Here is a 25,291-nt window from a genome sequence, read left to right as displayed (position 1 = left end):
ATCTGTTCCATAGAGCAGCGAGGGTGGCCGGTTCAAGTCACAAATTGGATTCTGTCACCCTCCCCACTCCACCCTGACCCTCACTCCAGGTCTTTCTTTCCGTTGCCTTTAGGGTGAGCACAACATTCTTCTGGAGGCTGGAGGACCTGGATCCCTTGCCACCACCCCAGCCTCATCTCAAGCATCATCCCTGCTCACAGGCCTCTGCTCTCTCCATAGAAGCTCCTTCCCCCTCTACTGCCCTTCCTTCAGGCTCAGCAGGGGTCCTCACCTTCTCAGGTCTTCCCACCCTCACAGTGCGGCCCTTTTCAGTTGCAATTTTATACTGATTCACATAATTAAGTGTGTGTCTCTCCAAGATGAGTGTGAAGTCCCATGAAGGCAGGCACCAGGCTTCTTCACTGTTGCAGCCCTCATGCTTGGCATACGGTGAGCTCGAAACACCTGCCCTCTCCTCCACACGGCAGGGGTTAGTCATCAAGCAATCTTCAGTCACAAAGACACCACATCATGGAACGTGTAATTACACCTAGGAGTTCCATTCATCCATTCATTTCCCCATCCCTTCATTCCTCATGACAAGAGTAGGATGATGTGCTGTTGGGAGCTGAGGAATTCTGAGCCGGGCTGGAGTCAGCCAGCACACGACAGGCACTGTTGGTAATGAGCACATTTTTGAGCACTTGGCATACCTCACTTCTCTGGGCTCAATCAAAACAAACATTTATTGAACATTCACCAGGTGCCCAGAGGTTCTCCTTGTCCTTAAGTAGCTTCTGGTCTAGGAAGAAAGGCAGACACTGAACAAGTGACAAGTTCATCAGTCTTACAAGGAAGGAGTTGGGTACACCATGGAAACACAGAAGGGGGAGTCCAAGTCTAGTGTGGGAGGTCAGCGGGGGGCCTCCCTGCATAAGGAATATCTGAGCTGAGATCTAGAGGAGGAGAAGGAAGTAGAACAGGCTGTAGGAACAGTCCAGATGCAGGCCCATGTGGAGTGAACTTTGGAGGATGGGGCAATTTAAAGGGCAGTGGGGAGCACCCAGTTCTCCCTAATTCTCCTCCTGTGACCTGGGGCTTGGCTGACACAGCCTGTGCTGACCGGGCAAACGCTAGGCTGAACAGGAGGGGGTGGCATGGAAGCAGGTCCCTCTCTGGCCCCCCTTCTCCGACTCAGGCACCATCCAGTACTCTCGTCAGAGCAACACCAAACATCGCCAGCAGTTTTTACTCATTTCTTTATTAATATAGAAAAGGAGCCCAAGGCAGCTGGACCAGTAGTACAAAAGCACCAGGAGTTAATACTATTCTGGTGAAAGGGTTGGCTTTACAAAACTCAAGGAGCGGACAGAAGCTGCCCTGGTTCTGGGGCCAGGCCCAGCCCTCTGCCCAGAACCTCAGAGCAGCATCTGGACCAGCCCCCAGGAGACAGTGACAGGTAGGTCGGGGGTGGGAGGAGCTGAAGACCACGGCACAGATGGCAGGGATAGAGGGCCAGGCAGTGAGAACCATCCTGTGGCTCATGAGGACAGGGAACTGCTGGCTTGAGGCTCTCCATCAGACCATGGGCAGGGTAGAAAAACCCCGTGGATGCTAGTGGAAACAGGGAATCCAGACACAGCCCTGGGGTTGAAGGGCCTTTCCTGTATCTCTCCAGCAGGGGCCACCTTTGCTCTACCCTACAGGTGGGGCTTCAGGGCCCAAGGCACAGAGGGAGGCCAAGAGGCCTCCCAATTGGGAGGATGAGGGGGCAGGGAAGGAAGCACTTGAGTGTCCCCAGCTTAGGCAGCCAGGGCTGAGATACAGGGCCGGACAACAGCACCCCTGCACAGTGGGGCTGGAATGTGGGTCAGGGATGGGCTTACCCTCGGCCAGTGATCAGGACCAGCCTCATGGCAATGGTGCCTCCCTTGAACTTTAGCAAAAGGGAGTCTGCAGTGAGTACTGGGTGTCAGCAGACCTGGATTCTAGCCTTAGCTCTCCTGGAGCAGAGCTATATCACCATGGGCCAGCCCTGTCCTGCCCTGGCCTGTTCCTCATCCGTTAATGAGGGCTTTGGATTGGACTTCTTAGGTCGTGGGAGGGACTCCACAGGTCAAGGGCGCTCCGCGACCTGCTCTTGGTAGTTAAGAAGTCAGTAGTTAGTTGGTAGTTAGCTCCCAACCAGACTCTGGACAAAACTGGCATGGAATGGAGGCTAGGGGGTGATGGAGGAGGATGCTTTTGCTTGGAACCTACCCCCACAAACACTCCAGAACTGGGAAAGGCTGCCGGGAGCCTCTCCTTTGCCCAGGGGCAGAGGCCGCCCTCCCTTTGGCACAGGGAGGGAACGTGGCTCAGTGTGATCCCTTCACAACCACCATCTGGGTAACACTTGGCATGGAGAGAATGGGTGGCACTCTGCAACCCTTTATGTTCTTCCCCGGGGTGGGGTGCTCAAGTGCGGCTTCGGCCTCCAACCCTTCGCGTGGGCTCAGGAGTGCTCTTTTTCACTGTGGTCCTGCCCTGGGGACAGCCCAAGACTGCCTGGCTGGCACATGTTAGTCGGTGAGGAAAGGACACAGGGGCAAGTAAGCGGAGAGGGAGGTGAGAGCGACCCTCTGGCTTTCTCCTCTTCCTCTAGGGACAGCAGCTCAGTCAACTGAGTCACAGATCTCCTCCACCACAGAATTGAAGATGTGTGGCTGGTCTGCATAGACGTGGTGCGAAGCACCCTCAATCTCCTGTGGAGAGAGGAGGAAAGGAGAACCCCCTAATTACAGTATCACAGAGTCAACCCTTTCAAATCCACTGCACGATCGGAATCCGCCCGCTCCTCTTTCCACCTGACTCTTGGCTCACCCTTGTCCACCCCGAGGCTCCCCTCTGCCCGGAGGTCCTTGCCGTGTGCTGGCATTCACCACACACTTCTACCTCAGTCCTGCTCCTTGGCTGGCCAACAAACATACCATGTCTCGGACGTAGGAATCCGGCCGCTGCATCTTTACTTTCTTTCCCGTGCTGGTATCTATCCAGGTGTTGGCCCCGTAGATCATGGTGATGGGCACATCTTTGCGAATCAAGTGAATCCGCTCCAGCATGGGGCGCCGCGCCCAGCCGAAGGACTCCATCATGGCTTTGAAGGCCGTCTCCCCACTGAAGGAGCAAAACATGGTGAGGCCGCGCACGGACTAAACCCCACAGCATCCGGTGCCAATGTGCTGGGCTCTTCAGAGGCTGCGGTGATACCTGTCACCTGTGCCTCTTAGGACCCCACACCCGGCTCATGAAATACTGGGAAGAGGAGGAGGCAGGTCCGAAGCTGCGGAGGCCTCCCAGCGCAGGAGACAGCTGGGGACACACCTGGGAAAACACCTGACGCTGACAATTGTCCAAAGATGCAATGGGTTAACATTTACTCAACAGATACTCACATGTCGTGCCCCGGGCCGAGTGTGGAGACATCCGGCTCAGAGGTGGTGCCGGCCCTGCTGGCGCTCACAACTCTCACACTTTGGGGAGGTAGGCATTATGTAGCCGATTATTAAATATAAATAAGTAGGGGGCACCTGGGTGGCTCAGTCATTAAGCGTCCGCCCTCGGCTCAGGTCATGATCCCAAGGGTCCTGGGATCGAGCCCCGCATCGGGCTCCCTGCTTGGCGGGCAGCCTGCTTCTCCCTCTCCCACTCCCCCTGCTTGTGTTCCTGCTCTCGCTGTGTCTCTCTCTGTCAAATAAATAAAGAAAATCTTTAAATAAATAAATAAATAAATAAATAAAGGGGCGCCTGGCTGGCTCAGTCAGTTGGGCATCCGACTCTTGGTTTTGGCTCAGGTCGTGATTGCAGGGTCCTGGGCTTGAGCCCTTCATTGGGCTCCATGCTCAGTGGGGAGACTGCTTGAGACCCTTTCCCTCTCCCTCTGCCCTTGCCACTCATGCTCTCTCTCTCTCTAAAATAAACAAATCTTTTAATAAATACATCGCTGATATTATTTAACTTCAGATTTCTCAACAATTATGGAAGGGTGGTGAACAGACGAGGGGGTTTAGTTGCTGAGGGTGGAGGAGAGGGGAGAGGGGCTCATGTGAAGAGCAAATACGAGAACAGTGCCAAGGGCTTCCTGACGAGACCCTGGAATGAAACACCGGTCATGTGAGGACCCAGGGTGAGCTGTACCACCTGAGGCCCATCTGATCTACTAAGGCCCATCTAATCTACTTTGCTCCCTGGCCATTTCCTTAGGTAGAGCTGACTGAGAAGTAGTGTGAGGGGTCTGCAAGGCTGGGACGAAAGCCGGCCTTCTGGGCTGCTCCGCAGCTTTTGCGGGAGGCAGGAGGTGGGGAGGTTTGGGAGATTGCTGTCTACCAGGCCCAGCCCGTTTGGATATTGTACCCGTGGGATGAAGGCAAGCCTGAGTTCTGCAAGGCCACCAGAAACAAAGTTCTTCCCTAAGGCATAGCAGCATGGTGGGAAAGTATGGGACTTGGAGTCAGAGAGATGTGAATTCAAATCCTGCCTGCTTTCTTAGCAAGCCATGTAACCAGAATACACTTCAATTTTTTTATCTATAAGCTGGAGAATTATATCTTCTTTATTCTTTCACGGAGGAAAATGAAAATATGTACAAGGCCCCTAAGATGAGGTGAAGCAAAGTAGGTAACCCCCAAATATTTCTCCCTGGCCAGATTTCATGTTTTCCAAGGGATGGGTAAGAGTTACCGTGAGCGTGTCAGGGTTCCAACTCAGAAACACTCGGGCGGTTATAAAATTGAGTGATGGCATTGTGGGGAGAGGGCTGATGATCACTGGTGTCATCTCTGCTTCCCCCGGGACACGAAGGAGTTGCACGATTATACATTCTGAGGCTGAGATCGGGAGGCCATTCATTCCACACAACTAGGTCTGGGACTGGGGAAAGTTCTGAGCAGAGAGCTGGGGTTGGGCCTCCAGTGGGTATGAGACTGGCACCGAGCCCAGTGGGGGCTGAGAGAGGGGTCGAGAGCAGGAAGCAGGGGGCTACCTGATTCGACTGCTGAGCTGAGTCTCAATACGGCTGCTGAAGTGGGGCCCTTCAATGAGCTGAGCTCATGCGGAATGCCGGAGAGACGGTTCCCACGCGGCCGCAGAGCCGGCTGGGTTTGAGGCTGGTGCTGGAATGCAACGCCCCACTGTCTTCACAGCTTTGGGCTCACCACGGGTGACCTGGACAGGCCTGGAATGGGTGCGGCAGTGTTGCTGCTCCAGTGACCTTGACTTCCCCCAGATGCCTCACAGCAGGCTGGGTGAGGCTTCCACAGAGTATGCCACCAGCAGAGCCCCCAACACAGCCTCCCCTATCAGCCGCTCCCAGGGCACTGCCTGAGGGGAAGATTAGCTCCCTGACTCTCAGCTGCCAAGACTGCAGATCAGCAGGTTTGTGGGGCCTGCTGTGTGAACAGTCAGAGACAGAAACTTCTCAAGATTCGGGGGACACCCCAAAATGTCCAAAAGTGTGTGGAAGGAATTCCTGTCCCAACAGTAAGTATTTCAAGGTTCTCCGAAGCAACGTCACATAATATCTTAGACTGGAAATAGCAAGGAAATTTGGGGAACTTCAGGCTGGGATGGAGAAGCCTTTTTTTTTTCCTGACTTTTAAAATGTTTTCCAGACTCCTATCTGCCAGGCTAACTGCCTATCTCCAGGGAAGAGTTAAGAGTCTTCCTCTAGAGATGGGCAGCCATGTTTAAGCCATCTATTATCTTCTCCATCCCTTTGTGCCTCTCCCTGGGGAGGTCTCTGGAAATAATCGAGCCTGCTAGTCCCCGTGAATGAGAGCTTTGTGCAAGAAGAAATACAGCAGAGAATGGTCCTGGGACAGTTCTGGAGTGTTTCCAGCAGCTGGAGTTTCATCTCCAAACCCATCCACTCCAAGCTGGCTCGGGGAGCCGCCCTCACCTGGGGTTCTGTGCATTGCAGTGGTAAATATACTCAGATATAGTATCATCCTCAAAGAAGTCTGCAAACTTGCGCTTGAAGTCCGGCCGGAATCGCTGAACCAGGCCAGGCCCTGGGAGGGGAGAGAAAAACACAGGAGTGGCCAGTCTGGGGGGACAGGGGTGGTGGTGGTGGTGTGCAGGAAGACCCCTCCTGCAGGTGCATGTTTGAACAACTTAAACCAAATGTTATTTCTCTAGGGGTCTGTGTGCTCTGTACATCTAACTTTGTAGTGGCAGACAGAGTGCGTGAGCTGTCGGGGAAGCCCCAGATGACTGCAAGTGAGAGTCAGCCGGTTACCAAAGAACGTGGACAGTCCAATGGAACCAACTTAGTTTCAGCTAAGTCAAGTCCCAAGCTCTTCCTCCAAGGATCTCAAGCCCTGTAAGAGTCCCTGGCTGAGGGGTGCCTGGGTGGCTCAGTCAGCTGGGTGTCTGATTTTTGACTCTAGATTTCAGCTCAAGTCCTGATCTCGGGGTTGTGGGATTGGCCCTGTGTTGGGCTCTGTGCTCAGTAGGAGTGCTTGTGTGTCCCCCCCCCCCACCCCCGCTTGCAAGTACTTTCTCTCTCTCTCTCTCTATATATATATATATATCTCAAATAAATAAATAAATAAATAAATACAATCTTTAAAAAAAAAATTCATGGCTGAGATGCTTTTTTTTTTAACAGTCTGAGCTATGTTCTTTCTCCCTGAGACCCTTAGGATCCTTAGGACCTTTTTTTTTTTTTTTTTTTTTTAAAGTAATCGCTATACCTGATGTGGGGTTCGAACTCACAACCTTGAGATCAAGAGTTGCATGCTCAGGGTGCCTGGGTGGCACAGTCGGTTAAGCGGCTGCCTTTGGTTCAGGTCACGATCCTGGAGTCCTGTGTCGAGCCACCGCATCAGGCTCCCTGCTTAGCGGGGAGTCTGCTTCTCCCTCTGCCCCTCCCCCCTGCTTGTGCGCTCTCTCTCTCTCTCTCTCTCTCAAATAAATAAATAAAATCTTAAAAAAAAAAAAAAAGAGTTGCATGCTCTACCGACTGAGTCAGCCAGGCACCCTGAGACCCTTAGGGCCTTTTAATCTTCTCAAGGTAACAACAGATGAAGCTCGACTACCTGCCAAGAGTCCTCTCAAGTTCAGGCCTGTAATGGGCTACAAGTGGAGAGGTGAACTTAACTCTGGCATCTCAGACTTTGGGCCGCTGTTTGAGAGCAATCTGTTCCCTTCACCTTCCTTCATAGCACACACACAAGCAGGAGGGCACCCACAACAGACTAGAAATTGGGCCTAATGGTCAACTTCTGATCTCTCTCCTGGTCTCTCTGTGTGTAAGGATCAAGGCGTGAGAGGGGGGCACAGCCGGGATCCCCTGGGCCCTGGCCCTCCTCCATGGCTGCCAGGCAGCTGCTCAACCATCCTGGCCTTGAGGTCCATGCGCAGATCAGGCCAGATGCAAGTCCAGAAAGGGGAGAGCGGTTAGAGCAGGGCTTCTCCCTGGAAAAGGACTAGAAGGTTGGCTGGAGTCCACAGTGCTGGGAACTCTAAGAAGGTCAGCTCTCTGATCATTTATTCTGCTTTGACACCTGCGTGTCTTGATAAACTTCCTTTCTTTCCAAACTCCTATCTTCTACTCAAATCCTCATTTTTCCTCTTCTATCCAGAGTCATTCTGTTTCTCTTGAAGGGCCTCGAGAGACAACTCTTATTCAGCCATCGGTTACTAACTTGCAATAATTGGCTACTGAACATCACTATGTATACATAAGCCATCATTACAGGATAGGAGGTCACCAGTCTTTTCTATAGAGGGAATCTGCTTTTCACTTCATCAGATTAAAAAGCACCCGCCAGAAAAGGCACCCAGAAAGGAAGAGTGCTGGCAGTATGGGGTCAGAAGACCGAGACCTAGTAATTTTATTTACTCTGGCTGGTTCCCCCCAACTTCCTTCTCTCCCCTCACCCAAAGAATTTGCTGACAGCTCCTAAGTGGTGAGGATACAATACCTAACTGGAGTAGGGCACGGTTTAGAGGGGTTTGCCTGCTACTGTGGGTTATGTTGGAGGCTCTGGCTCCCACAGGTGCTGGATGAGCTGCAGAGACAGGATCTGATGGTGGGTGCCATGCTGAATCACCAACAGGTGACTGATAAGACCTCAGCAGAGGAAGAGTCACTTCATGGCCCCTTTTTCTCTCTCTGGGGGTCTAGCCAAGGCACAGAATGGTAGTTCTGCTCCATCTCTCCCCTGCATAGGAAAGCTTTCTGCGTGTGGATGAAGGAAAAAAAGAACCTTCTGAAACTGTAGACAAAGAGATCTGGTCCAGATTAAAAGTTTTAAATAACAATGTTAGGCCTATTCCCACTTCTCGTGGACAAGCGGTCATAGTGGGAGTCTAGACATAGTGGGGCTTCTAGAATGGGAGAGCCTTGGTTTAAGGAGATAGTTTCTTTATCTGCAGGCTACTCACCCCAGGGCCCAGCTACTCGAAGAACAGCCAGTGGATTGGAACGCCCTAGGACAGACACCACGGCCTTGAACCAGGTTGGGGGTGCACGGATCTCACTGGGGTCCGTTGGTCGAAGAGGAAAGCCCCATGGGTCCACCAGGATGAGGTGTTTAACTCTAAAGAAGGAAAAAGGAAAAGACAAGTTGTATGTGCTTGGAAGAACCATAGCCCTTAACTTGCCCAGGAAGAAGAGAACCATCAGGAACTAATATTGTAAGGTTCCCGGTGGGACAAGGAATTAGGTCATGAACAAGAGGGGTGACTCCTCCTTACCTTTCAGGGTACTTGATAGAGTAAGAGGTGGCCAGGAATCCTCCCAAACTATGCCCCAGGAGGATCATACTGGGGATCCCCATGGTCTCCCGCCATGTCTCTATGGATGTCACAAACTCGTCCTCGGCCCCCTCAGGGTCCCTGGGGAACGTTGGCCTCGAGCTTCGCCCAAAGCCAAGCAGATCAAAGGTGTGCAGAGTGCGACGGGCACTCAGTGAATCCATGTTGAGGATCCAGAGGCCCACGCCACCCCCGAAGCCATGCACCATCACCAGGGGGGTACGATCCCTCAGCTCCGGGCTCACGGTGACCGTCCAGATCTTGTTCTGGTTTGGGAGGGACACATATCGGGCCAGGAACTTGTTCTGGAGGCCTGGGGAGAGGGGAACGCAGGGCAGAGCAAGAAGACTGTTTTCTGATAGCACTGTCATGTGTCCTTCAGCTTCCTCTCTCCATTGCCAAACCCGTCCCCATTGTCCTCACCTCTTTCCTTTCACAACCCTCTGACCACATGCCCTAAGAGATCAACTCCAAGCACGATCTGTAGGCCATCTAGTCTCTAGGTCATTAGAGGGGCCACCTCACTCCTCCAGATTGTGTGTCCGGCTCCCTTTGGGCCCAGCGTGGCAGTGACCCCATTGGCCTCAGAGTTCCTGCATCCATTGCTCTTGTACTGTGTGTGCTTGGGGCTCGGCAGAGGGACAGATGCATCCTCCCTGGGGGTAGCTTCTGACTGGAGCTGACCCAGGTGGAGGGGGTGATGGCTATGGGCTGAGCCACAGGCTTATGCCTCTTGGAGACAGACAGTGGGCGGTGCTTGCTCTGCTGGCCTAACAGTCACGTGACAGAGCGGCTGCGGGGGGGGAAGTTGCCTGGATCCCGGGAGGAGGCTTGGAAGCTATGGCTGTTCTGCAGCTGCGTGTACACAGGCCCATGGGAAGACAGGGGGTCCAAGGCTGGGGCAGTGGGTGCAGGGCGGGGAGGACTGTAAGGGAGACATGGGCAGACCCGGCCCAAGGGTTTGGTTTGAGCCTGCGGCTGCTGCCAATCATAGGATGCCCTGCACCAACATAATACTACTCAAGAAAGCTGGTCTGTGGGAATCCCAAACTACTGTAGTAACCGGGTAAGTGGTGGGCCTAACTGGATGGAATATATGCATAGCCATATTAGAGAATATAGGACAGCTGCTGGGCCTAGGGTAGGAAGGTGGTAAATCTGAGAAGTGCTTATGTGTTTGGAAGAAGAGAGAGGGAGAGAAGGAAGAAGGGAGGAATGATGGAGAAGGAAGGAGGGAGAGAGAATGTGTAGATATGTGTGTGTGTGTGTGTGTGTGTGTGTGTTGTGTGTTGATAGTTGGTACCGGGTTTGAAGTGAAATTGTGGGGATGTGTCAGGAACTAGCATGATGGACAGGGCGGGAGCTGTCAAGAAACCACTATCGTACAATATGGTGCCCCCCGTGCAAATCTCTTCTCCCAAATCACTGACATCCTTTCTTTCCACCCCAAGCACTGCTGATCAGGAATTGGTGGGCTCAGTGTAGCAGGCTCTGGGGAGATCCTATATCCTCTTTGGGCCTCCTGATGGAGGTGGGATCAGCTATCCCTTCTACTTACACTGAAGGATCCTGGCTTCCACATTCTTCAGCTGAGACATGGAAGTGGGGCGCCAAGCAGGCAGCCAGCTGCTCAGCCAGCCTTGTGGCCTGGGACAAAGAAACACAGTGACACCCATTGGCAACATTGATGCTCCCAGCCTTGCTGACAGTTATAGGAGTTATCAGGGTGTTTCCCAGGCTCAGGAGACCTGCCACTATGGCAGTCAGCAATTCCCTGCTGCCTGATAGACTGTTACTCTTCCCCAGCAAATGGCTATTAACAACATGCCCTTTGTTTCAACAGATATTCAGGGCACCAAGTGAATCCCACTTTACAGTTTGCAAAGCTTTCACATGTATTATCTCATTTGGGCCTTATAACTCCCCTTTGTTACTGGTTATCATAATGTTCCAAGATCACAAGGGGAAAAAAAGCCAACTATTAACTAATGTTTCAGTTATCTTTCTCTTTTGTCATGCCCAGGACTGTATGTTCCTTTAGGGTAGGACAAATTCCCATGCCACCTGCCCTCCTGGCAGGGCCTTTGGGTTTGTGTGTGCCCTCTTCCAAGCCCCTGGAAGTACAGAGCGGGGTCAGTGCCCAGCTGGGCTCTCAGGCAATCAATCAGTCCAGCCTGGAACAGTGAGATGGGACAGGAATGGAGCAGGAGACAGGAGACCTGGGTTCGAGTCCTGTTGGGATTGCCTTGCCAGGCTGCCTCTGGCCTTGTTTTCCAGATTACAAAATCTGTACAGGGTGCCTGGGTGGCTCAGTTGGTTAAGGGTCTGCCTTCGGCTCAGGTCATGATCCCGGAGTCCTGGGATCGAGCCCCGCATCGAGCCCCGCATCGGGCTGCCAGCTCAGTGGGAAGCCTGCTTCTCCCTCTGATCCTCTCCCCTCATGCTGTTTCTCTCTCTCTCTCGCTCTCTAATAAATAATGAATAAATAAAATCTTTAAAAAAAAATGTGTGTACAAAGCTCACATATGTCCTCACCTCCAATGGCACGCAGTAAAATGAGGATAACCCATCCTGCTGTCTCCTTTATTACCGAGAAAATCTAAGGTTACAGGGTAGAGGTTGAAAGCACCAGTTCTGGGGGGGTGGGGGGCGAGACCCTCTGGTTCTGCATCACACTATCGTCATTTACAAGCAGAATGGCTGTGGCTTGATAAGTAACCGGGCTTCGAGCATCTAGATATGTAAGGCACCCCAAAAGGTGCCTGGGACAAATTAGATGCTGAAATGAGTTTATTATCCTTTTTCCATCGTATATGATATTTCTCTCTCTTTTTTTTTTTTTTTGATATTTCTCTTTTCTTGAACTCTGCCTGAATGAAGGGGATTACAGGATGGATATCACCAGCTACATGAAGGGTCTGTGAACATCAGCATAGTCAGGCAGGGGCATTCTGGGGGGGAACGAGGAGAACCATTACTGAGCCCTCTTGCCACACGCTGGACATCCCGATACATCATTGGAAGCACAGGATTTTATAGATTAGGATGGTCCCTTAGGAATCATCTAGTCCAGCCTCTTTATTTCACAGATGAGAAAGCTGATGCCCAAGGAGGTCATGTGGCTAGTTAGAAAAAGAAGCAGAGCTAGAGCCCACATCTCAAATCCAGGTTTCTCTGTACCCTTCCTCTGGAAGTTCCAGCCTCAGCTTTTTCTTTTTTTCTTTTTCAAAGGAGAATTATTTCAAAAGTTTATTTATTGATTTACTTATTTTTAGGTAATATCTACACCCAGCATGGGACTCCAACTCACAACCCTGTGATCAAAAGTCACATGCCCAGGCGCCTGGGTAGCTCAGTTGGTTAAGCATCTGCCATGGGCTCAGGTCATGATCCCAGGGTCCTGGGATTGAGTCCCAGTCGGGCTCCCTGCTCATCAGGGAGTCTGCTTCTCTGTCTCTCTCTGCCTCTCCCTCCTGCTCATGCTCTCTCTCTCAAACAAATAAATAAAATCTTAAAAAAAAAAAAAAGAAAGAAAAGAATCACATGCTCTACCGACTGAGCTAGCCAGGTGGCCCCAGCCTCAGCTTTTCAAACTCCCCATGTATAACCGCACTTTCACGCTGTTTTCTGAAAGGAAGTGCGAAATAAATCAGAAGGCCAGAGTTCTAATCCTGACACTGCCACTTACCAGCAGTGTGACTCTGGGCACACTATTTAGCCTCTCTGTGTCAATTTCCTCAACCTTAAGAAAAAGATAATAACAGTATCTACTTCATAGGGTTTGTATAAAGATTAAATGAGTTTATGTCCCTAGCTCACATAGAAAAATGCCTAGCATAAGATAAACTCCCAACAAATGTTCTTTTCCCCAGCTAAGGCATAAGCTGCCTACATTCATTCAACTCTTCAATGACTGCAAGAAATCCTGAGGTAGCAGCTGAGAGTGGTGTATCAGTGACTTCAGCCAGATGAGAGTTGTCAGTCATAATCCAATTCTATGGAGACTCTCAAGCCTTTTAATACTCTACTGGAATTCCTAACTGTAGGCTTGAAGCATGGGCACCAAGACTGTAGAATTTTGCCAGTCTTAAGAGACAAACTTTCTTTCTACATCAGAGACTGTGACAAGTCAGACCACGACATGTGGACCCCACCTTGCCTTGTACTTGCCCAAAGCAGCACTTAGGAGAAACGTCCCATGCCAATAGCACCGTGGGCTGCTCAGCAGATATTCTTCAGGGAGGAGCTTTACTTTGCCTCTCTTCCCCGAAAACGTTACAGCTAAAGCACTGGAAATAGTCGCTGGCACACTGTATCTCCTCAATACCACTGGGGAGGTGAGGGCTAGGGTGGGAAATTGAGGCAAGAGGCAGAGAAGCCACTCAGCCATGAACTTAGGCTGGCCAAAGTGGTCTCTTACCTCTAGAGGGCTTTTATCCTGGTGGAGGGTGAGGCAGAAGGGGTTCTGCGTTGGGTCAGAAGCCTGTTGTGGACTTCTGTGATTTGGGCAATCTCCTCTAACTTTTATGGGCGCTGGCTTCTTCATCTGTAAAAAGGAGCTGAAGTACCTGCATCTCTACCAGCTCTAATCTGTGTTTTCCTAAGTTATTTGTAGCCATTGTAAATTTCCTTTTGGGAAGGTCATCTTTAGAAAGCAAAACTCTTCCTGAGCAGTTCCTTCAAGCCCAGGAAGCTATTACGGTCATAAAGTTAGTGTTGCAAGCTGCCAGTTCTGCAGCTCTGAAGAGCAGGAACACAGGATCCAGGAAAGGCCCTGTTCTGGTGAAACCAAGGCTTGGCTGGTAGCTGAGTCATTCTTCTGGAAGCAACTTTTCCTTTCTTCTATCAGACTGCGAACTGCTAGTCACACCACCTACAGGTGGCATCCCAAACCTGATGCCCCTGAGACAGTGATAACAAATCCCAAAAACTGTAATTCCGAAACCACAGCATTAAGGATCTTGTGCTGATTAAAAACGTGAGCAACTAGGATCGCAAGCGGCTGGCTAAATGTCTCAGTGGGCGAGAGCTAAAGAAACTTGCGAGCCCATTACTCCAGACAATCCCAGCGCCGGAGCCCTCTCTCTTTTCTTCCCATGCCCTCTCCCTGCCCGGCTAGGAGAGGCCGTTCCCACTCCACCCCCGCTACCGTCCTGGGGAAAATCTCGACGAGCAGACCTGACTGCTGACTGCTACCCCCGCGCCCGCATTCCACGAACTTCCTCGGGGGATCTGGGCCATCACCACTAAGTCTAACCTCTCTGTACGGCGACCAGAGGGGCGAGGAGCGATCGCGAGGACCACGGTGACAAGTCAAGAGTCACTCGGCAGTAGGCAAGCTTATCTACCACCGCTCCCCGAGCTCTGCTGCCTCCTCTTCTGGGCAAAAGCAAAGCAAGCAAAGCAAGCAAACGCAACCCCCGGCCCTCCCCCGAAGCCGACCTGAAAAAGGAAAGGCGGGAAGGTGTCTACAACTGTTCCTCGGTCACCGACAGTCCCGGGATCACGGCCCAGAAAGAGAGAGAGAAAGAGAAAGAGACAGGATTAACTCACTGTTGCTCCAGATCATCAGCCATAGTAAACAAGCCCTGCCGGGTCGAGCTGAACCAGCCCATCCCTCCGCCTGACGCCAGCACCAGCTGACCCAGAGAAGGGTCGGATAACAGAGTGGGGCGTGGCCAGGGCTTCGGGGCGGAGGCGGGCTCTGAACCCCGCTGGTGGTCCAACCCGGATCTGCCTGCCGACCCAGGGAACTCTGGGGACTCACCGAATAGGATGGTAATCCTGCTCACACGTTTGGGGGACAGTGAGGGAGACGGGCAGTTCTGAAAGAACCGGGTCTCTCACAGAACCTCCTTCAGCCTCCCATTCTGTCATAGTTAAAAAGTGACAGAACTACCCTTGCACGGTCACACACACTCTTTGGGCTTCCCCGTAGAGCTCCCTCCCCTCTGATAGCCTCCTCCTGGTGTTTCTTGTAATGTGATGCTTAGGATGCTTGTGGAAGACAATACTACTGGTTCAATGTTTCTTTCAAGGGGCTGGGGCTTGTACCCCAAGTAGATTGTCAGGTTTTGCAAATAAAAAACAAGATGCCTAGGGCGCCTGGGTGGCTCAGTTGGTTAAGCGACTGCCTTCGGCTCAGGTCATGATCCTGGAGTCCCGGGATCGAGTCCCGCATCAGGCTCCCTGCTCAGCAGAGGGTCTGCTTCTCCCTCTGACCCACTCCCCTCTCATGCTCTCTGTCTCTCATTCTCTCTCTCGCAAATAAATAAATAAAAAAAAAATTAAATATTTTTTATTAAAAATTAAAATAAAAAACAAGATGCCTAAACTTCAGATAAACAACAGACTTTTTTAGAATAAGCATATCCCGTGCAATATTTGGGACATAAGTGGGCATCCAATATTTTATCTGGCAACCCTAAACCTTAGCGACATCTCTCAAGATGCAGTTCCTCTGCTCTGGAGATTTCCCAACCTAGTTCCCAGGAAATAAGTGCTCAATCCCAGGTACCCCTGTTTGGAGGATCCCTGCCTCCACCGTCCTCAGGAGGGGCAACTGAAGGACTAACCTATAAGGCCTGGTCTGCTTTAGGTTGCTGGCGTGGGGTGTGGGGTGGCTGGCTTCTCTCTCAGGTCCTGAGCATACTTCAGGCTTGCGCGGCAGAGGAGCCAATCTTGAGGCTGACACCAGAACTTACCTGAACTGGTAAACAAGTCGTGACGTCCCTGGAGTTGTCGGGGTTCTGGTCATCCCCTTGGTTAGGTTAAAACCAAACTGTGGTAGAGGGTGGGTGGGAAAATCCTGGCAGGGAGGGCTTTGTCAAAGTGTTTTCCGTTAGTCCTCTTGCGGGTCTTAGATTTTGAATTTCTTCTGTTTTGTAACACAGTGTTAAATTGATCTCATTATCATTTTAAGGGCTCAAAGTTTAAGAGAATGGGCATTTATAGAGTTTAGGGGCCTACAAATTTGCAGGATGTGGGGTAGTGGAGTATATAAATAGAGGATATATCTCATTTCATTCTTTCAACAGAGTACTGTGATTCTAAACTTCAGTGTGCATAAAAATCATCTGGACGGCTTGTTAAAAATTCAGGTTTCTAATCCCTAACCTCTGAGATTCTAATTTAGTTGGTTTGGCTTGATGCTAAAAACTGTATTTTTTTTTTTAAAGATTTTATTTATTTACTTGACAGAGAGAGATACAGCGAGAGAGGGAACACAAGCAGGGGGAGAGGGAGAGGGAGAAGCAGGCCTCCCGCTGAGCAGGGAGCCCGATGTGGGGCTCGATGTGGGGCTCGATCCCAGGACCCTGGGATCATGACCTGAGCCAAAGGCAGACGCTTAACGACTGAGCCACCCAGGCGCCCCTAAAAACTGTATTTTTAAGAAGCCCTTCAGATGCTGGAGCTCAGTGAGACTCATTGGTTAATCAGAGGCATAGTTTCTGGGGTCACAAGTCTGGCTTAAGGGTAATCGCGGTTTTGCCACATACCCACTACATGCCCCTGGGTCAGTTATTTAGTGTCTCTTAATTTTCTTCCCTTGACTTGTTTGTGTCTTGTTGTGAGGATTAACCAAGATAATTCCAATAAACAGTACATTTATGCTAAAATGTATTATTATTACTATATACCTATTCAAAGCCAAGCATTATATTAGGCTCTAAGAATACCATTATCAAAAGGAAAGGGATTAGCCTGCTCTAATGGTAAACATAGACTTTCTATCTGCTGCTACTCTAGGCTATTTGTCCTTTTGCTGAGCTGGCAACTTTAGATTCCGAGCTCAGCTCAAACCTCCCCTCTTCGGAGGCCTCTCCTGACCACAGGGTCTAAAAGACACCTCCAGTCACTCTATCATACAACTCTATTGTATTTTCTTCATAACACTTATCACCATCTGAAATTATTGTGCCTTTTTGTTTACTCATTTATTATCAGTTTCCCTCCACTAGATCTTAAGGTTCACAGGGGCCTTGTCTCTTTTGTTCTCTGCTCTGATGCCAGTACCTACAACAGGGTGTGACTCAGAGTTGTAGGTGTGGCTCAGAGTAGATACATGGGTCTACTTATTGTATGAATACATGGATACAAGGTCTAGCTGGGGGGCAGATGTGTAAACAATGACCTATAAACTCATATGCTAAGTGTCAAGGGCTTTGGAGCTGTATTCTCAATTGTACCATATAGAAAATTCTGGGCTACATCATTCCAAGATAGGGCAATAAAATCTCTCCCTTTACTGAAAACCTGTAAGATGTAGAATTTTTTGAGGCCTGGCTGGAACTGGTTCTATCTGTCTAGACCTCATCTCAGGAGGTGGTGTATTTTGTTACTATGTGCTAAACCATCTTTACAAGAGAGGTTGCTTGGAAGTAGGAAATGTGTACGTATGGAAAGTCCTTTTACAACCAAAGTTAATAGATCCTTTAAGGTGTCCCCAGAGCTGGGATAATTTAGGATTGGGCTAGATCTGCTAGAATTATAGAGTGGAGAAAACTTTCAGTGCCTGCTCTAGGCAGGCCTCTGTGGAGAAATTTAAGGTACTTTTTTCTCCTTATCTTTAAGACAAGACACACTATGTGTAAGTACAAAAGTATATTTTCCTCCTACTGCCATTATGTGTGATTTTATGGCTAATTAAAGTATTAATATGGCTTTTATTGATGGAAACTAATCTTGACAAACCCTCTTTCCTGTACCTGTAAGCCACATTAAATATTCTATAAGTAGGTGGAGCTGATAACCTGATACGTTAGGTCTGGCAGGAATAGATCATTCTTCAGTTTCAAATGGGTGTCATTGCCTTTTGAATGAACTATGAATAAGATGTGACCTTTAAACAGAGGAACCGAATGGAATAGTTCTAAAGTAGTTCTGTCCAACATGATAGCCACTAATTACACATGGCTACTTAGGTTTGTTAGAAAACAAAATTTAACCAAGTAAACGTTGAAGATCTAATTGCCTTTATTAAACAATTCATGAATCAGGCAGCATCTCATCTAGAGGGCAACCCCTTCGGGTCCCCTCCCTCCTCCAGAGCTTTGTACTGTCACTCTGCTATCACGCAATAAACTTTGCTTTGCTGCCCACCACTCTGTCTGGTCTACCACTTTATTCTTTGAAGCGGTGTGACCCAGAACCGCAGGCACCCACCGAGGGAGAAAAAAATCCTGCAACAGGACCAAGGAGGAGGGATGCCTGAGTCATCCTGAGGAGGGAGGAGTTAGGAGAGGAGCAAGCTGGATTTTCATATCTGCCTCAACATCCCACCTGTTGAAACACTACATGTCTGGGGCGCCTGGGTGGCTCAGTCATTCAGCGTCTGCCTTCGGCTCAGGTCATGATCCCAGGGTCCTGGGATCGAGCCCCGCATCAGGCTCCCTGCTCGGCGGGAAGCCTGCTTCTCCCTCTTCCACTCCCCCTGCTTGTGTTCCCTCTCTTGCTGTGTCTCTCTCTGTCAAATAAATAAATAAAACCTTAAAAAAAAAAAAAAAACACAACACTACATGCCTAGTAGCAGCTGGGAAACTCCACTCATGAAAGGAGAACAGTGATGAAGTAATCTCTACACCGAATGTGGGGCTCAAACTCACAACTCCGAGATCAAGAGTCATATACTCTTTCCAGCTGAGCTGGCGAGGCACCCCTATTGCATGAATTTAACTGAAATAAAGAACATAGAATTTGATTCCCTATTAAAAAATAATGAGACCAGAAAGAAGACAATCTCCTAAAAGTGGTAGAATTGCTTTAAGTGGTTAAAGTTTCTCAAGTTCTTGACTTCCATGGAACACTTGGTGAAATGTGTTACATAGATCATTCTTTAGGGCAGTTTGCAACAGTTTTGTTTAACACAGTAAAAACCTCAATCAGTATCTGTTAAGAAAAATACAGGAAGGACTTGAGCTATGGAGGGAAGAGAAAAAGACTTCACTTTAAAAAAGAAAAAAACAAAACAAAACAAAATTTAACCAATTAAATGTTGAAGATCTAATTGCCTTTATTAAACAATTCATGAATCAGGCAGCATATCATCTAGCAAAAAGAGGGGAATGCCAGGAGATTTACGAAATGGAAGGTTTTATAGAAAGAGGGTGAACAAGAAAGCTATTAGCAAAAGAACTGTTCAGGCCACTTTGCCTTAGTGGGGAAAGCAAGGGGGTCTTATCTTCTTTTGAGGGAAGGAGAGGGCCCATGTGGCAGACTCACTGGCATTGATGGAAAAATTCTTGCTTAACCCATTAAGACTACATTTTTGGGAGAGGTTGAAATTGCAATTAGAATAGGTATTAAGGCTTGAGTTTGGGAATTTGGTCTAAGTGAAGCCATTTTGGGCCTTTTTTTTTTTTTAAACTGATTTAAATTAGTAAAAATCAAGTTTCTTAGTTACAACTGGCTATATTTGAAGTGCTCAATAGCCACATGTGTCTAGTGGCTGCCATACTGGACAGCACAGAGACATTTACATCATCACAGAAAATTCTATTGGATGACGTTGCTCAAGTGGTGATGAGTTCAGTCCCATGTGGTGGAGGGTGTTCTGCCCTTGCAAAGGACAATATGGTAGATTTTTGGGTGCTAGGGAGGAAGACTGAAAGGTTCTCTTTATGGGACTCCCAAAGATTATGTCAGGGAGGAAGAATTTCCTTTGGCCTTCTAGGTGGACAAAGAATAAAATTAACAGGAGAAATTAACAGGAGAAAATCAAGTCCAGGTTTTTACCTGTGCTTCTCCCAACTGGCTACAAATTGGAGGTTCCCATGACCCCCTCCTCAGGTTCAGTAATTTGCTAGAATGGCTCAGAGAACCTAGAAAAATAGTTTACTATATTACTGGTGTTACAAAGAAACACAAGATCTAAAATGGAGTCACTTTTGCTAAAACCCCACCAAGACTTAATACCTAACCTAATTGCACTTGCTGCCTTTGTAACTTCCTGGTTAGCACTAGTGAGGTAATCTGCTTGAGACCCTGGGACTTCACCTATGGGAAGGTAACCTTACCTGAAATAATCCTCTTTTAGTTTCCTGTCCCACTCTCCTCCTGCCTAAAAAACCTTCCATTTTTGTACAGCTCCTTAGAGCTCACTTCTATTTGCTAGACGGGATGCTCCCTGATTCAAAAATTATTGTATAAAGTTAACTAGATCTTTAAATTTACTCAGTTGAGGGGTGCCTGACTGGCTCAGTCAGTGGAGTGCGACTCTTGATCTCAGAGTCATGAATTTAAGCCCCACGTCGGGCGTAGAGTTTACTTAAAAAAAAAAAAAAATATATATATATATATATATATATATATTTTAAATTCTCAGTTGAATTTTTTTAACACTGATTTGTTATAAAAGGATACAGCTTAAGCATAGCAATATGGAAGAGATGCACAGGGCAAGGTATGGGGGGGGAAGGAGCACAGAGCATCCATGTCCTCCCCAGTTGCACCACCCTCCCAGCACCTGGATGTGCTCAGCAACCCATAAATTCTCCAAACTCCTCTGGTTAGGTTTTCTTTTTTTTCTTTTTTTAAAGATTTATTTATTTATTTATTCATGAGAGACACAGAGAGAGAGAGGCAGAGGGAGAAGCAGGCTCCCAAGGAGCAGGGAGCCTGATGTGGGACTCGATCCCAGGACCCTGGGATCATGACCTGAGCCGAAGGCAGACGCTTAACCATCTGAGCCACCCAGGCACCCTTTTTTTTTTAATGGAAGCTTCATTACATAGGTATGATTGATTAAATAATTGCCCATTAGTGATTGAACTCAATCTCCAGCACCTCTCTCCTCTTGCGGTGGGGCTTACAGTTCCTAGCCTGGAATCAGAGTTGGTTCCCCAGGCAACCAGTCCCTACCCTTAAGGGCTTTCCAAAAGTCACTTTAATAACTTAAATTCAAATGTGGTTGAAGGGGCTTGTTACGAATAACAAAAGACACTCCTTTCACCTTTATTGCTCTGGAGCTATTTCAGGATCTGGGAACAAAACCAAATATTATAATAAAAGATGCTCCTAGTAATGAAGGATGGTTAGAAGAAAGGCAGGCAGTGACAAGTGGCACCCTCCCTCCACCAAAAGGAGACCACCCTTAAAAGGATTTTACACCACCCTGGAGGGAGCCCTCCACCCTTTCCCACCTGGTAGATAGATGACAAAAACCTTATTGGGTGACAGGTGCATGGATGGTTAATCAGATTAAAATAACCTGCCAACAAGCCCATAAAACCCTTCAGACTTAGAAACCTGGGGCAACCCTCTCAGGTCCCCTTCCTCTTCGGGAGCTTTGCACTATTGCCCAATAAACTTTATTATGGCTCAATGAACTTTGCTCTGTTGCCCACCACTCTTTGTCTGGTCTACCTCTTCATTCTTTGAAGCAGCCTGACTGAGAACTGCGGGCACTGAAGGAAAAGAAATCCTGTAACACCAGTGCTCTTATCATCACTTAGGAAATTCCTAGGGTTTTAGGGGCCCTGTGCCAGGAAAAGGGATGAAGACTAAATACACATTTCTTACATTAAAAGATACAAGGAAAGGGGGTTTCATTTCTTACTGTAGAGACACTGTAAAGTGGCCTTGGCTTGTAAGGAGACCCTCTTGCCCCTCTACTTTCTTATTGTTTTATGATGTTGAGTGTTGAATAGCAGAACATGCCACCCCAAAATATGCCACTGTAGCATAAGCATTATTTTGAGCTGAAGGCAACTGAGAAGAAGCACATACAAGAAAAGCTCTCTGCCCTCCTCCTATTTACCTAGAAGTGGGACATAACTTTGTAAATGTGCCCCCCCCCCATAAGGGAAGAACAGAAGAACTCTAGATTCTTATCAACCCAGAGAGGGCACCAGAAGAATCTACCTAACAAACTTTATTAACTAAACCTTATTTTTATTAATTCCTTCATACATTTTTACCTTCCCACAATTTGCTGCCCTAGAAACTCAAAAGTCCTTTTTCTTTGTCTTGTCACTTCTCTAAAAGTGTATTCTTTTTTTGTAAAATGCTGTTGTTACAAACAAGGTAACAGGCCCCAAATGGAGTCACTTATATTAGGCCCCACATCACCAAACGTTACAGTTTTGGCTTTCCTAGAAATGGAATCAAACAGGAATTGCCTAATTAGCATTAGTCAGGTAATGTACCTGATAGATCCCTGTCATCCTCTAAAGGAAAATGACCTTGACATCACCAATCAGCTTTTTGTCTAGTATAACTTCCTAATTCCTGCTCCCATCCGCCTATAAATGTCTTTCATTTTGTATAGCTTCTTGGAGCTCCTTTCTGTTAGACTGAATATGCCTGATTCATGAATTATTAAGTAAAACCAGTAAGATCTTTAAAATGTACTCAGTTGAATTTTGTTTCTTACCATGATATAAGCCCAAGTTCTAACCACCCCTTTGAGTTACTCATAACTGAGTACTCCCATGTGTCTATGTGAAGCATATGTTAATAAAGTTGTTTTCCTTGTTAATCTGTCTTTTTTCAGTCTAATTTACAGGGTCAATAAAACTAAGGTGGTTAGAAGGAAATTTTTCCTCTCCAACAGTATTTTTGTAATAAAAATCCTAAGATCTATTCTGACTTCACCTTTAATTTCTAAATTTGTTTTGCCCCTTGAGAGCTATCTGAGTTGTAGTCTTTTAGTGCCATCTCTTGCATGTCCAAAATATTGGGGCTCTGTGGTTTGCCCAACTTTTAGTCAGAGATATAGAGGAAGCATAGTTAATTACCAGTATTAATGATTGTTAAGAGCAAATGTTTACAGAACATTTACTGTGTGTCAAATACTATGTTAAGTGCTTAATGTTGAAGTCTCATTTAATCCTAAAAACTGTTACAAAAATTCAACCAAATAAAATTTGAAGACCTAGTTTTTTTTTTAAGATTTATTTATTGACAGAGAGAGCACAAGCAGAGGGAGCAGCAGGCAGAGGGAGAGGGAGAAGCAGGCTCCCCACTGAGCAAGGAGCCCGATGCGGCACTCGATCACAGGACCTTGGGATCATGACCTGAGCTGAAGGCAGCCGCTTAACTGACTGAGCCACCCAGGCGTCCCTAGTTTTTTTTTTTTTTTTTTTAATGATTCATGAATTGGGCAGCATTTCATCTTGCAAATAGAGAACTCTGAGGAGTTTTACGAAATGGAGGGTTTTTATAGAAAGAGGGTAGGGCAAGAAAGTTATTAGCCAAAGGAAAGGATTGTTTAGACCACTTTTCCTTAGTGGGGAAAGCAAGAGGTCTTATCTTCCTTTGGGGCATGGAGAGTGCCCATGTGGAAGACTCACTGGTGCTGACTGAAAAATTCTTAACTGATTGGTTAAGACTACATTTCCGGGAGAAGTTGAAACTGCCATTAGATTATGTATTAAGCCCTTGTTTGGGGACTCAGCCTAAGGCACCATTTTGGGCCTGTGCTTTTCTTTTTAACACAACATTCCAGCAATCCTGGTATTGTTATTTCTATTTCATAGAAAAGTAAAATGAGGCTGCATGACTAACCCTAGAACCTGCACTCTTATCCATTATTCTGGATGTGAATTTTTACATATATTCTGATTTAAACTATTGAAATAAATTAGGATTAGCAATTTCCTATTGACAGATCAGTCAAAAATATTTCAGTGATTATAGAATCATAAACTGAACACAGAACAAGACCTTTTCTTGCTGTTTTAAGTAGTCCAGAAAAGCTTTAGTTTATTATATTGGTGTTTGACTTTGCAGGTCTCAGAAAAGGATGCACTCAGTAAGTGAATTTGATATTTTTCATCTCTTCTGCTTTCTCCCTTTGGGAGTTCCTGTGGAGATGCTAATGATGATAGTTGACATGGATCAAAGGCAGACAAAACATAAGGGAGAAACTGCTGGAAGGAGCCTGGCTGATGGAACAGAAACCCCCTGAGGAATCCACTCCTGAATGATTAAAAAGCATCAGCCTAGACTTTAAAGTTTGAAGTTGAATACTGGTGAGGAAGCTACCCTCCTACTTGCTGATGAAACAGGGGGAAAGGTTCAACTTGTGAGAAAAACTGAAGCTTCCTGCCTTATTATATTGAAATAGGAACCAGGCTGGTTATTCACTTTTTCTCCCCTTTTCTTCTCAGCAACATAAGAGAGTTTAGGCTGAACTTAAGTTCATGTAGCAGCGCAAATCTCTATGGGTGTGAAAATGAATCTCTTTTTAAATAGATTGTAAAGCTTTCTGAAGACGTGAATTATTTCTCTTCTTTCTAGAACCTAAGCAAGGTTTTAATCACCACTGCTAATCAGTACGTTTGTTGACACTGATGTAGTTTCCAGTTTAACAAATAAAAAGTGAAAGTGAAAGTGAAGGACCCTTGTCTTCACATGCGGCTTTCGGAATTTTGATTGCGCACCTAGGATAGCTCAAAGTTGTTAATAAGCTTAAAAAGCACCTGGTTACGTGGGACCTGCAACTGCAACTGAGAGATGACAGAAGTAGGGCTGGAAGGTCAGATTAATGTGAAACTAAAAGGGCAGCGGAAGCCAGAAATTAAAGTGGATCTTACTTTTTTTAAAAAAGTTAAAACGCTAAATATAAGCAGGTAATTCCATTTGTTAAAACACAAAACCACAAACCTTCAGTTTCCTCTGCAAAATGAGTTGGGGTAGGGTTTGAACCAGGCAATGCTCTTATGGGCCTTCCAGGGCTGATACCTGGGATATTACACCGGGTTCAAGATGCCAGCTTGTTGAGTAGAAGGTTGCTAAACTTGATCATTTACTATATGCATGTTAATCGACTGTTTTCTCTCAGTCCCCGCCCCAACACTGGCCCTTTTAAGACCGTATGATTTCCCAGACGGTACCTACAATTTAGCACAACGTCCCGAGGAGGCGCCCAATAAATGTTTGCTGAATTAATGAATACCTGTGGACTTACGTTCTACCGCGCTTATTCGGTAGCGCTCCCGGGGTCAGATCCCGAGTCCAATTCAGGGCCAGGGAGAGGTCAAGCTCCCTCCCTCCGTCCGTTCCGCACTTCCCTCCCCCATAACCAAGTCTAAACTGGTGCCTGCATACTGATTAGCAGCGGTGGTCTCCCTGCGGGAGAACCTGCTCTAACGATCTGGGACAGGCATCTGCCCTTAACAGAGCTAGGGCTGCGTCGGTACTGAACCCCGCGAGCGCCAGGCATTGCCTCCCAGCAGATCCAAACAGTCAATCTTTGAAGACGCGGGTGGGCCAAAGAAAGCCGGAACCCTCGGGTAGCTACGCTGTCCTTTGTAAAACCTGTCCCCCTCTTCCTCCCACAATATCTCGTTGCTAGAGCAACTGTGGACGTCACCAACCTGACCGCGGAAGTAGGACAAAAGGAGTACACGTCTCCAACCCAAGGACAGATCCATTGCGCAGGCGCTTTAGTCTTCTCTGGCCGTAGGGCTCTTCTGTAGATGTACTCTGCGTCTGCGCATTAGTTGTTTCGCGCCCTGGCCTGCGTATACGCCTGCGCAAAGGACAAATGGGGGGCGGGGGGGTGGAGCTG

At 47.8% G+C, this 25,291-nt stretch overlaps 1 protein-coding gene across 5 annotated transcripts; it reads right to left on the bottom strand.

Moving 5' to 3' along the window:
* Window positions 1-1,221: 1,221 nt before the first annotated feature.
* On the bottom strand, window positions 1,222-25,133 carry ABHD4 (abhydrolase domain containing 4, N-acyl phospholipase B). Of its 5 annotated transcripts, none has more exons than XM_064570801.1 (7): window positions 25,098-25,133; window positions 10,337-10,425; window positions 8,719-9,091; window positions 8,407-8,561; window positions 5,915-6,026; window positions 2,949-3,135; window positions 1,222-2,723 (listed from the first exon to the last, which is right to left on the bottom strand). In XM_064570801.1, exons 2-7 carry the CDS (start codon window positions 10,374-10,376, stop codon window positions 2,634-2,636), a joined length of 957 nt encoding a protein of 318 aa, XP_064426871.1. In that variant the 5' UTR covers window positions 10,377-10,425; window positions 25,098-25,133; the 3' UTR covers window positions 1,222-2,633. The 5 variants fall into 5 exon arrangements, with proteins under 5 accessions (XP_064426871.1, XP_064426872.1, XP_064426869.1 ...); XM_064570802.1 differs by lacking the exon at window positions 25,098-25,133 and adding an exon at window positions 24,677-24,946; XM_064570799.1 differs by lacking the exon at window positions 25,098-25,133 and adding an exon at window positions 24,689-24,946.
* Window positions 25,134-25,291: the final 158 nt, after the last annotated feature.

The sequence above is a fragment of the Mirounga angustirostris genome, unplaced genomic scaffold (assembly GCF_029215605.1).
Source record: "Mirounga angustirostris isolate CCGP_5_RB_7025 unplaced genomic scaffold, mMirAng1.0.hap1 SCAF_9, whole genome shotgun sequence".
Lineage (NCBI taxonomy): Eukaryota > Metazoa > Chordata > Mammalia > Carnivora > Phocidae > Mirounga > Mirounga angustirostris.
Note: the sequence above shows the minus strand (reverse complement) of the source record. Positions and strands in the feature narration are given on the sequence as shown.